Genomic DNA, 13,520 nt, shown 5'->3' with positions numbered 1-13,520 from the left:
GTCTAAACAAACAGTCATGTAATTTTGCATGATGAGGATGTTGACATTTTTATACAGTTTTATATAAATGTGTGAAATGACAAGGTGTAGCTCCGTGATGACATAAGTCTAAAGGCTTGACCTTTATTATCCATATTAAGTAAAGATGAGTATTTAGATAAAAGTATAACAGCTGAATGCTTGGCATCTTCATTGCCCTGGTTACCGCTCATGGTTAATGTCATCTTATGAAGCGGAATATAGTATTCAACACAACTCCTACAGGATTCATTCCCTCACTGCCACATCTGTCCATCTCTTCCCCTCATTTCTCTCTCATCTGAAGGTTATAAGTGGAACTAATCAGATATACAACCACATCCCCGAGAAGCTCACCAGAATCTTCATAACCCATTTTCACGTCGCACTAGGATATATCGATTTCTATATTCCAATAACAAATTATTGAAATAAGCCATCATGTGAGTGTTCCCGAATTGATGAAACCACTAATAATCCTCCCTTCACAATAGCAGCATTAGCCTACATAGGCTAGGCTAGAATAGGGCTGTATCACAATAGGGTGTTGTTTCCATATTCATAGGAGCAGACAACGTTTTAATAGTGCCCAGAGTTAAAACCCTGTCTGTTACAAAGTGTTAATTGCGTATGGAATGTAAAAATAAACCGTGTTGGATTTGATTGGATTGGTTAACATGTGGATCACGTATGGCGCTACGCTAGCTAGCACACTGTGATTATGAACTTGTGTTTGGGGTCGGCCCACTATAGCTACCATTACCATGCATAGTTTGACAAATGACTTAGCAAGCTTGAGCAGCCACGGCTGAGACTCTATGTTATATGGCCAATGGTGCCTGCTGGAAGTGTATTGGGCATTTTTAGCTCATGCCCAATTCCCAAATCCACCCCTATTGATGGTAATCAGGGAAACTTAGGAGCTTTGTCAAATGGGGAAAGTCGAGAAAGAGTGATAACTGATTGGAAAGACATCTGTCATGTGACACAGGGGAACCTGTTAAAATCACCTTGGGTTGTTGGTTGAAGATGGTGTCTCCCTACTCTGTTAGCCTTTCCTCTATCCTCTATAACCCAGTCAGCATGGTTCCATAGCGGTGTGATCCCTGCACGACTGATGTCAGTCTGCTAAATTACGTAAATGTAAATGTAATTACAATTTGCTAGCGTAATGTGATCAGTGGTCTCGCTGGGAAAGGGTGAACTATAGAAATAGAATCCCTAGAACGAATATCGTCATTCAAGTCAATGTTCAAGTTATTTTATTTCTATTGGGTGAACGCCCCTGAAGTTTGAATGACGTGAGATGATGGTGTGAGGAGACTAATAGACTTCAACGGTTTGACGGTTGCATAATGTCTTGACACTGAAACTCTGGAGATTTCAGAGTCGTTGTCTGACACTGAAATTGTGGGCACTACTAGGATGGATGAGTTAGGATAATAAGTGCCGATCAGTTCATGGTTTTATTAACATAGTGACTCGAGAAACACACACACACACATGCACACGCACACACACACACTCTTCTTCCTTCCCACTGTGCTACTGATAAGGGGTTATGTAAGTGTTCAGGATGACTGATTCAATTATATTTGCTGCTGATTAAATCTTTTGATATATGTTTTTTTTCTCACTTGGCACATTCACAGGGAAAACATTGTGAAACTCCAAGAAAAGAACAAAGCTTGTGGGAAATTAGAGCTTTCAAAGCCTGACTGAACAGAGAGGAGGAGAAAGAGAGAGGGAGAGAAATCTGAATGCATTACCCATACACACTCGCTACAAGATAGGCAAAGGGTGTGTTAAAATACTGTCTGTACAACAATAATTAGGATTTAGCAGAGCGGAACACAGGTTTGTAATTGAGATATCTAAGAAGCGGGAGATAACAGTGAGGCAAGTCTAAAGACGCCAATTTAGAATCCGCAAATTAGTGACATTATATCTGTTATTAAATGTAGACTTTATAATCAAATCATCTAATCTAATAATCTTAGGGTTTGTTTTTTCAATCATGCAACTTCAAACTCTCAAACTGCCCATCACATGGATTCAGTGGCAGTCGGTAACGTTTAATATGAGGGAGGATTATTTAAAAAAATTTAAGCATGGCCTTATTGACTGTCATTCATATTCCATTCACCCAGCTCAATGTAACATCGATAGGTTTAGGCATGATACTAGAATTGTCCCTATACCCATTTTGAGGTTACTACTGTAGTATCTAGACAATTTATGACTTTGCTGACGTTTGCAAATGGTGTGTTAGAGGATGTTGACTCAGCTTGAGGAAGCATATGGAGAACATTTCTATAGGGGTGTCACGGATTCTGCCGAGGCTGCTCCTCCTCCTTGCTCGGGCAGGCTTCGGCGTTCGTCGTTCCCGGAGTACTAGCTACTGCCGATCGATGTTTCGGTGTTTGTCTTGTTTTGTCTTGAGTGGTTACACCTGTTGTCTATTATGTTTGATTGTAGATCCTATAATTACCCTTGTCTCACGTTTGGTATTTGTGTGTTATTGTTTGTGTCTAGGCGGCATCGGCATCGCTTTTGTCATATTACGTGTATGTTGTTTTTCCCTCCCGGTTCGGAGGTTTTGTTTTGTTCTTTACTATTAGTAAAGTACGTCTGCTAGTATATCTGTGTCCTGCGCTTGACTTCACTCACCGCATACACGTCGCTCCTGACAAGGGGCACCCTAAAACAGAGGAAGTATTTTATGTGGCATCCTGGGATTGGTCTGTGGAGGAAAACACTCATATCAGGTTACATAGGATATATATACCTTGGTTGGGACAAAGGACTGGGAGAATAACATATTAGAGATTGGGGCCGGTTGTTCTCCAGATGTCTGCAGAAGTCTGTAAATTGGCGCTGAAATCTTCAATGTAATAAACAATTATAATCGAGGACAGTGTCAGCGGATTTCTTGTCATCACAGCATCTCAGCATCGTTCTCGACACTACACTACAACTTAATCTATGAATGAAAGTGTACAACTTAGTTGCACAGGTCGAGAGAAAAATTGGAGTAATCAAGGTGAGAGACAGTGACACATTCAATACCTTGCACACTCTTGCCTGCATCTAGCTGATCTAGGGTGTAATCATTAGTCCAACAGTTGCAAACTAGAGTTTCTATTGGACAAATTAAGGTATGTTTATCCCTGTTTCGTTCTGTTTGCTTCTGTTTAAGAAATGTTTTTCAACATAATCGGTGGAAAGAATACACCCCTGATCACACGCAAACACAGTTTACTTTCATAGCGGCCACATACAAACAGCATGATCATTTTGCTCATTGTGTAATTCCTTCTCGCATCTACATGCTCTCCTCCTCTCACCTTTTCCCTTCGCTTGTGGACTTCAGTGCACAACACATCAGCTGTCTGTGACCAGGCGAAAAAACCTTTCCAAGCCAAACCTTCATATCATAACAGCTAACCGCTACACACAGCCTACATCATTGTCACCATATTAGCTAACGTCATAGTCAACATAGCTACTAGAACTAACGTGTTAGTAAACCCGCTACAATCACGCAGTACAGTGTACAGTCAACAAGCAGTTTAGCAGTTACACCGGCGGGCCCCGGTAACAATACATTAATAAAACCAAAAGCTTACCTTGACTTGGAAGAGTTCCAGTGTTGGATTGCCATAGCCAGCTAGCTAACATAGCATCCCTCTCTGTTTGAGCCGGGTGTTTGAGTAGGCTAAACTAGCTAGCTGCATTGGCTAGCTAAGTGAAAGTGGAAAAAAAATACAACAAAATATAGCTAGCTCTCTTTCTCTCTTGCTTCTCCTTCATTTTTAAAGAAATTAATTTGTTAAAAACTGTTCAACTATTGTCTTTCTCTCTCTTTGAGTCAACTACTCACCACATTTCATGCACTGCAATGCTAGCTAGCTGTAGCTTATGCTTTCAGTACTAGATCATTATCTGATCCATGAACAACATGTCTGTTCATGCTGCAAGAGCTCTGATAAGTTGGTGGACGTCCTCCGGAAGTTGTCATAATGACTGTGTAAGTCTATGGAAGGGGGTGAGAACCATGAGCCTCCTAGATTTTGTATTGAAGTCATTGTACCCAGAGGATGACGGAAACTAGTTGTCCACCAGCTACACCATGGTGCTACCCTACAGAGTGCTGTTGAGGCTGCTGTAGACCTTCATTGCATAACATTTTTAATGTTTCACTATTTTTTATGAAATTCACTGAGGAGGATGGTCCTCCCCTTCCACCTCTGAGGAGCCTTCACTGCATGGATTACCAAAATATATACCATTTAAATCTCAGTTTTGTATGACAACGGATGGAGTTCCTAATATGGATGCCGTACTATGCGCCAAATTATCCACAAGTCGAATCTGCCATATTGAATGGTGTCATTGTGACGGATTCCTCTATGTTTTACTGCGTGAAATATGAATACAGCACACCCATCCTTATATCTTTATCCAACACTGATTCAAACTAATATCTCCCAGTCATCCACCAGTCTTCCAGCACCTCTCCCTGCTTCTGTACAGCAGCAGCTCCCTCCATGGCTAGCTCTGATTCTATTTCTGTCTGCTCTCATTCAGATCATGCTTCTGACTGACCCGGAGGTGGAAAGCAGCCTGCTGATCAGCTCCGATGAGGGAGCAACCTATCAGAAGTACCGCCTCAGCTTCTACATCCTCAGCCTGCTCTTCCACCCCGAGCAGGAGGACTGGATCCTTGCCTACAGCCACGACCAGAAGGTAAGAGGAGAGGGAGGAGGGATCACTGAACTACTGACTGACACACACGCACACATACACACACACACACACAGAGATCACTTAACTACTGTATCTGGTAGCTAGCTACAGTCTCTTCTGTCATCAGAGGCTTTCTGTCTCGCATCGGTTTTGCCCTCTGTCAGACATCAAAACAAGACGAACTGTTATGAGTCAGGCGGTGGTGCGAAAGTGAGGTGTGAGGCGGCATCAGTTGGGGACTATTTACTCTGCAGTTGAGTGAGTGGGGTTACCATGGCGAGAGGATAATGTCTGACGAGAGAGAGAGAGAGAGAGAGAGAGAGAGAGAGAGAGAGAGAGAGAGAGAGAGAGAGAGAGAGAGAGAGAGAGAGAGAGAGAGAGAGAGCGAGAGAGCGAGAGAGAGAGAGAGACATCAGTGGATTTAAACTTATGATAGCTCTCAACTAAGAATGATTCTATGTAATATATTGGAGTTTAGACGAGTGGCAAAGTCAAGTGTTCATAACTTCCTCAACGATTTGCTTTATTTGAATAAATTGAGTTTCTGTGGCTGAGACTAGAGCCATATACTCTATAGCCAATATATTCCATATATAGTGCCATATACTCAATCTACTCCATATTGCTGTATATGGAACCATACTCCATATACTCCATATATATTGCCATACTGTATACTCAATATTCTCCATATATTCCATATATAGTGCCATACACTTAATATACTCCATATTCTTCATAGAGTCCTACTGTATATGTGGCTCAGGTGGCCCTACATGAGGATTTTCCGGTGCAGTTTGGGGACTTTTGAGGACGAATCCCTAAGTCCCTTAAGCTCCTCATCCATTAAATGTAGGCCCGGGATTCCTTCCAATAACTTTATGAGAAAGCAAACCAACAGAGGTGATCCCCGATAAACAGTCATAAGCACCTTAACAAAGGTTAAACGTGTATTATATACCCTTAGACCGATGATTTGACTAATTCCTTTTCTCCATGACTCAGGGATTTGATATCCCCTATTTTCGGTCAAGGCATCAAATGTATAAATAATGTGGTGATGAATCATCAAGATTCGAGTCCAAGGGAATGAAGTGCATATGTTTTAAGAATAAATAACCATCTAATATATGAGACGCTGTCTGATGATGGTAATTACCGATGAACTGCTGAGGCAAGAGATGGTAATATGTAAAATATATATTCCATACCTGCGATTTATAGCCATTTTGAGAATGACCATTACCATTAATAAAATGCCTTGCTTGCAGCCAGAGCAATTTGGGCCTAATGTTTCACATCTGATAAATAATTAATGTGTCTTTTTTTTCCGAGCAGGTACTTAGTGTACCTTGGGAGGTGTTTGGCTGTAGTTATAAGATGCACCTGGCCATGCATATACACTGAGTGTACAAAACATTAAGAACATCTTCCTAATATTGAGCTGAACTATCATACCCCATTCAAAGGCACTTAAATATGCTGTCTTGCCCATTGAATGGCATACAAACAAAATCCATGTCTTTATGTCCTTCTTTAACCTGTCTCCTCCACTTCATCTACTCTGATTGAAGTGGATTTAACAGGTAACATCAATAAGGGATCATAGCTTTTACCTGGATTCACCTGGTCAGTCTATGTCATGGAAAGAACAGGTGTTTGTATACTCAGTGTATACAGCATACAGGTGTAATATACAGTACCAGTCAAAAGTTTGGACACACCTACTCATTCCAGGGTTTTTCTTTATTTTTTACTATTTTCTACATTGTAGAATAATAGTGAAGAGATCAAAACGATGAAATAACACATATGGAATCATGTAATAACCAAGAAAGTGTTAAACAAATCAAAATATATTTTATATTTGAGATTCTTCAAAGTAGCCACCCTTTGCCTTGATGACAGCTTTGCACAGTCTTGGCATTCTCTCAACCAGCTTTATCTGGAATGCTTGAATGAGTAGATGTGTCAACTTTTGACTGGTACTGTACCTGGGCTCCTGAGTGGCGCAGCGGTCTAAGGCACTGCATTTCAGTGCTAGAGGCATCTCAACAGACCCTGGTTCGATTCCAGGCTGTATCACAATCTGGCTGTGATTGGGAGTCCCATAAGGCGGTGCACAATTGGCCTAGCGTCATCTGGGTTTGGCTGGGGTAGGCCGTCATTGTAAATAAGAATTTGTTCTTAATCGTTCTATCAATCTTTCCCTCTCTCTTCCTCCCTTTCTCTCAATCGCTCACTCTCTCCTTGCCTACTTACCTGGCTACCCTTACTCTGGCCAAATGCTACGCCACGCCCACAGACGTTAGTTTCTTCTCCGCAATGAGTACCTCTCCGACGATTTCTTGAATGCAAACAAATTCTAACCGTTCTGATTGGTCCAAGAAACCGATGGGTTGGGCCAGCGCCAGAAATGATCCAATCACTGATGACTTTGATTTGTACAACACCCCTCATTTGGATGTCACCACAAATGACATAAATGATGGCAGTCTTAGACTGAAGTATGTAGTGAACATAGAGCAGCAGAATAATTCAGTGTGAGTCGTCAGGCAACCTCCCTCCCTCCCTTCCTTCCTCACTCACTCACTCTCCCTCTCTCCTACTCCAGTCTTTCCCTTTCCCTTAGAGCTATTCCTCCTCATTATTTGCATTTCCTAGATTGAGGGACTTGCCCGGCTCTCTAGAACACACACACACACACACACACACACACACAGATCACTTAACTACTGTATCTGGTAGCTACTGTCAGTCTCTATTGTCATCAGAGGCTTTCTGTCTTTCGTCGATTTTGCCCTCTGTCAGACATCAAAACAAGGTGAGCTGTTATGAGTCAGGTGGAAGGTGAGAGTGAGGGGTGAGGCGGCATCAGTTGGGGACTATTTTCTCTGCCGGTGAGTGAGTGGCGTAACCATGGCGAGAGGCTATTGGCTGGCTCATTACTCATATTCAGATATGACAAAGAGAGAGGGAGGAGGGGGAGAGAGAGAGCAGAGAGGGAGAGAGTTGACAAAGCGAAAACAGGTTTTTAGACCTTTTTGCAAATGTATTAAAAATGAAATACAGATACCTTATTTACATAAGTATTCAGACCCTTTGCTATGAGACTCGAAATTCAGCTCAGGTGTATCCTATTTCCATTGATCATCATTGAGATGTTTCTACAACTTGATTGGAGTTCACCTGTGGTAAATTCAATTGATTGGACATGATTTGGAAAGGCACATACCTGTCTATATAAGGTCCACAGTTGACAGTGCATGTCCGAGCAAAAACCAAGCCATGAGGTCGAAGGAATTGTCCGTAGAGCTCCGAGACAGGATTGTGTCGAGTTACAGATCTGGGGAAGGGTACCAAAAAATGTCTGCAGCAGTGAAGGTCCCCAAGAACATAGTGGCCTCCATGTTTCTTAAATGGAAGAAGTTTGGAACCCCCAAGACTCTTCCAAGAACTGACCAAACTGAGCAGTCAGGGGAGAAGGACCTTGGTCAGGGAGTTCCTCTCTGGAGATGGGAGAACCTTCCAGAAGGACAACCATCTCTAAAGCACTCTACAAATCAGGCCTTTATGGTAGAGTGGACAGACGGAAGCCATTCCTCAGCAAAAGGCACATGACAGCCCACTTGGAGTTTGCCAAAAGGCACCTAAAGGATTCTCAGACCATGAAAAATAAGATTCTCTGGTCTGATGAAACCAAGTTTGAACTCTTTGGCCTGAGTGCCAAGCGTCACATCTGGAGAAAAAAAATAGGGACTGGGAGACTAGTCAGGATCAAGGGAAAGATGAACGGTGCAAAGTACAGAGAGATCCTTGATGAAAACCTGCTCCAGAGTGCTAAGGACCTCAGACTGGGGTGAAGGTTCACCTTTCAACAGGACAACGACCCTAAGCACACAGCCAAGACAGCGCAGGAGTAGCTTCGGGACAAGTCTCTGAATGTCCTTGAGTGGCCCAGCCAGAGCCCAGACATGAACCCGATCGAACATCTCTGGAGTACCTGAAAATACTTGTGCAGCTACGCTCCCCATCCAACCTGACAGGTGTGCCAAGCTTCTAACGTCACTTACATTTTAGTCATTTAGCAGACGCTCTAATCCAGAGCGATTTACAGGAGCATTTAGAGCATAAGTGCCTTGCTCAAGGGCACAGACATATTTTTCACATAGTCGGCTCGGGGATTAGAACCAGCGACCTTTCGGTTACTGGCACAACGCTCTTAACCACTAAGCTACCTGCCGTCATACCCAAGAAGACTCAAGGATGTAATCGCTGCCAAAGGTGCTTCAACAAAGTACTGAGTAAATGGTATTTCTGGTTTTTATTTGTAATACATTTGCTAAAATTTTTGCTTTGTCATTGTGGTGTATTTTGTGTAGATAGATGAGGATTAAAAATCAATTTCATAATAAGGCTGTAAAGTAACAAAATGTGGAAAAAGGCAAGGGGTCTGAATACTTTCCGAATGCATTGTATAGTGCCATATGCTCTATGCTCCATATACTTCATAGAGTCCTATAGGTGGTCCTACATGAGGATTTTCTGTTGCAATACAGTGGCTTGCGAAAGTATTCACCCCCCTTGGCATTTTTCCTATTTTGTTGCCTTACAACCTAGAATTAAAATTGATGTTTTGGGGGTTTGTATAATTTGATTTACACAACATGCCTACCACTTTGAAGATTAAAACAAACAAGAAATAAGACAAAAAAACAGAACACTTGAGCGTGCATAACTATTCACCCCCCTAAAGTCAATACTTTGTAGCGCCATCTTTTGCAGCAATTACAGCTGCAAGTCTCTTGGGGTATGTCTCTATAAACTTGGCACATCTAGCCACTGGGATTTTTGCCCATTCTTCAAGGAAAAACTGCTGCAGCTCCTTCTAGTTGGATGGGTTCCGCTGGTGTACAGCAATCTTTACCACAGATTCTCAATTGGATTCCAAGACATTTAAATGTTTCCCAATAAACCACTTGAGTGTTGCTTTAGCAATATGCTTAGGGTCATTGTCCTGCTGGAAGGTGAACCTCCGTCCCAGTCTCAATTCTTTGGAAGACTGAAACAGGTTTCCCTCAAGAATTTCCCTGTATTTAGCGCCATCCGTCATTTCTTCAATTCTGACCAGTTTCCCAGTCCCTGCTGATGAAAAACATTCCCACAGCATGATGCTACCACCACCATGCTTCACTGTGGGGATGGTGTTCTCAGGGTGATGATAGGTGTTGGGTTTGCGCCAGACATAGCGTTTTCCTTGATGGCCAAAAAGCTCAATTTTAGTCTCATCTGACCAGAGTACCTTCTTCCATATGTTTGGGGAGTCTCCCACATGCCTTTTAGATGGACTTTATTTAACTAATTATGTGACTTCTGAGGGTAATTGTTTGCACCAGATCTTATTTAGGGGCTTCATAGCAAAGGGGGTGAATACGTATGCACACACCACTTTTCCGTGATTTATTTTTTTGAATTTTTTGAAACAAGTTCTTTTTTTCATTTCACTTCACCAATTTGGACTATTTTGTGTATGTCCATTACATGAAATCCAAATAAAAATCAATTGAAATTACAGGTTGTAATGCAACAAAATAGGAAAAACGCCAAGGGGGATGAATACTTTTGCAAGGCACTGTATGGGGACTTTTGAGGACCAATCCCTAAGTCCCTTAAAAGGAAACTTCACAATTTTTCAACTTCATATTCATTATCTCCAGCACCACCCCAACATCAACATATGTGACAATGGTTTATTTCTATGTTTGCTAGTAAAAAAAGATAGAGGAAGATAACTGTTTCCAATGACATCATCGTTGTGCATTGTGTGATTTTGACCAATTGTGAGTAGGCATTGCCAACTAATTGCCTACTAATTGTCTACTAATTGGTTGATGTCATTGGAAATACTTTTCTTTATCTATTGTTTTTACTACAAAACATAGAAATATGCCATGTTCACAAATGTTAATTTTGGGGTGGCGCTGGAGATTATGATTATTTCCTTTAAGCTCCTCATCCGTTAAATGTAGGCCCGGGATTGCTTCCAGTAACTTTATGAGAAAGCAAAACCAACAGAGGTGAACCCCGATAAACAGTCATAAGCACCTTAACAAAGGTTAAACATGTATTATATACCCTTAGATTTGATATCCCACTGTTCACCATAGCAACACCCACCCGTAGTCTGCGCTCCAGCAGGTATATCTGACTGGTCATCCCCAAAGCCAACACCTCCTTTGGCCGCCATTCCTTCCAGTTCTCTGCTGCCAATGACTGGAACAAACTGCAAAAATCTCTGAAGCTGGAGACTCTTATCTCCCTCACTAACTTTAGGCGTCAGTTGTCAGAGCAGCTTACCGATCACTGCACCTATACACAGTCCATCTGTAATTAGCCCATCCAACTACCTCATCCCCATATTGTTATTTATTTTGCTAATTTGCACCCCAGTATCTCTATTTGCACATCATCTTTTGCACATCTATCATTCCAATGTTAATATACGAAATTGTAACTATTTTGCACTATGGCCTATGTATTGCCTTACCGCCATAATTTACTACATTCGCACACACTGCATATATATTTTCTGTTGTATTTTTGACTTTATGTTTTGTTTACCCCATATGTAACTCTGTGTTGTTGTTTTTTATCACACTGCTTTGCTTTATCTTGGCCAGGTCGCAGTTGTAAATGAGAACTTGTTCTCAACTGGCTTACCTGGTTAAATAAAGGTGAAATAAATCCAAGGGAATGAAATGCATATGTTTATCGTATAAATAATAATCTAATATATGAGACACTGTCTTGTGATGGTAATTGTCGATGAACTACTGAGGCAAGAGAGAAGGTAATATGTAAAATAGGTATTCCAGACCTGCAATTTATAGCCATTTTGAGAATGGCCATTACCATTAATAAAATGCCTTGCTTGCAGCCAGAGCCATTTGGGCCTAATGTTTAACATCTGATGAATAATGTCCCCCCCCCTGCCATGCATATACCAGGCTCTGTAAACCTGCACCCTCTCACCTCTTTCTTGACTTTTCTCTTTCTCTCTCTCTCACCTCTTTCTTGACTTTTCTCTTTCTCTCTCTCTCTCTCTCTCTCTCTCTCTCTCTCTCTCTCTCTCTCTCTCTGTCTCTCTCTCTGTCTCTCTCTCTCTCTCTCTCTCTCTCTCTCTCTCTCTCTCTCTCTATCTCTCTCTCTCTGTCTCTCTCTCTCTCTCTCTCTCTCTCTCTCTCTCTCTCTCTCTCTCTCTCTCTCTCTCTCTCTCTCTCTCTCTCTCTCTCTCTCTCTCTCTCTCTCTCTCTCCCTCTCTCTCTCTAAATCTCAATCTCTCACACTCTCCCATTGTCTCCCTCCCTCCCTCTCTCTCCTGCTCCCATCTTTCCCCTTCTCTTTATTTACTCTCAATGGTGCCTTGGAGCTATTCCTTCTTCCTCCTTGGCATTTCCTAGATTGAAGAACTTGCCCGGCTCTCTAGCCAGTACGTATTTCATTGTACAAATCCCTCTCACTCTCCCTCCTCTCTGACTTGCCTGATTAAGTGCTAACACAGTGTGTCCCAAATGGCACCCTATTCCCTACATGGTGCACTACTTTTGACCACCATATCCATAAGGGCCCTGGTTAAAATTAGTGCACTAAATAGGGAATAGGGTGCAATTTGAGACACAGCCTCAGTGTGGGGGTTAGCTAATTAGTCAGAGTGATTTCCTGCCTCTCTACCCAATCTGCTTGCATCTGTTTAATTCAGCTCTGTTCCTTATGAAAGTCATAGCTCAGTTCAAATAGCATTTTTCAAAATTTTCTCTGCCATGTATTGACATAGAAATATATTGACCATGTTCTGTGGCCAGAATAGCATATGCTCATAGGCAGATATTTTATATGGCACATATGGTATGGAAGGAACAGACTGTATAGTACATGCAGTACACTACATACATACAGTTGAAGTCGGAAGTTGACATACACCTTATCCAAATACATTTAAACTCTGTTTTTCACAATTCCTGACATTTAATCCTACTAAAAAAATTCCCTGTCTTAGGTCAGTTAGGATCACCACTTTATTTTAAGAATGTGAAATGTCAGAATAATAGTAGAGAGAATTATTTCTTTCAGCTTTTATTTCTTTCATCACATTCCCAGTGGGTCAGAAGTTTACATACACTCAATTAGTATTTGGTAGCATTGGCTTGAAATTGTTTAACTTTGGTCAAACGTTTCGGGTAGTCTTCCACAAGCTTCCCACAATAAGTTGGGTGAATTTTGGCCCATTCCTCCTGACAGAGCTGGTGTAACTGAGTCAGGTTTGTAGGCCTCCTTGCTCGCACCTGCTTTTTCAGTTCTGCCCACACATTTTCTATAGGATTGAGGTCAGGGCTTTGTGATGGCCACTCCAATACTTTGACTTTGTTGTCCTTAAGCCATTTTGCCACAACTTTGGAAGTACGCTTGGGGTCATTGTCCATTTGGAAGAGCCATTTGCGACCAAGCTTTAACTTCCTGACTGATGTCTTGAGATGTTGCTTCAATATATCCATATAATTTCCCTTCCTCATGATGCCATCTATTTTGTGAAGAGCACCAGTCCCTCCTGCAGCAAAGTATCCCCACAGCATTATGCTGCGACCCCCGTGCTTCACGGTTGGGATGGTGTTCTTCGGCTTGCAAGCGTCCCCCTTTTTCCTCCAAACATAACGATGGTTATTATGGCCAAACAGTTCTATTTTTGTTTCATCAGA

The 13,520-nt window shown here is 41.8% G+C and overlaps 1 protein-coding gene across 3 annotated transcripts in view; it reads left to right on the top strand.

The window, feature by feature from the left end:
* Positions 1-13,520, top strand: part of LOC121554084 (VPS10 domain-containing receptor SorCS1-like) — a 186,692-nt gene that overhangs the window by 108,901 nt on the left and 64,271 nt on the right. For all 3 annotated transcript variants that reach the window (XM_045214039.1, XM_045214040.1, XM_045214041.1), the window contains exon 4: positions 4,609-4,767. In XM_045214039.1, the coding sequence (XP_045069974.1) occupies positions 4,609-4,767 (159 nt within the window). The remainder of the gene's footprint in view (positions 1-4,608; positions 4,768-13,520) is intronic.

This window comes from Coregonus clupeaformis, unplaced genomic scaffold, assembly GCF_020615455.1.
Source record: "Coregonus clupeaformis isolate EN_2021a unplaced genomic scaffold, ASM2061545v1 scaf0189, whole genome shotgun sequence".
In the NCBI taxonomy this organism is placed as follows: Eukaryota; Metazoa; Chordata; class Actinopteri; order Salmoniformes; family Salmonidae; genus Coregonus; species Coregonus clupeaformis.
Note: the sequence above shows the minus strand (reverse complement) of the source record. Positions and strands in the feature narration are given on the sequence as shown.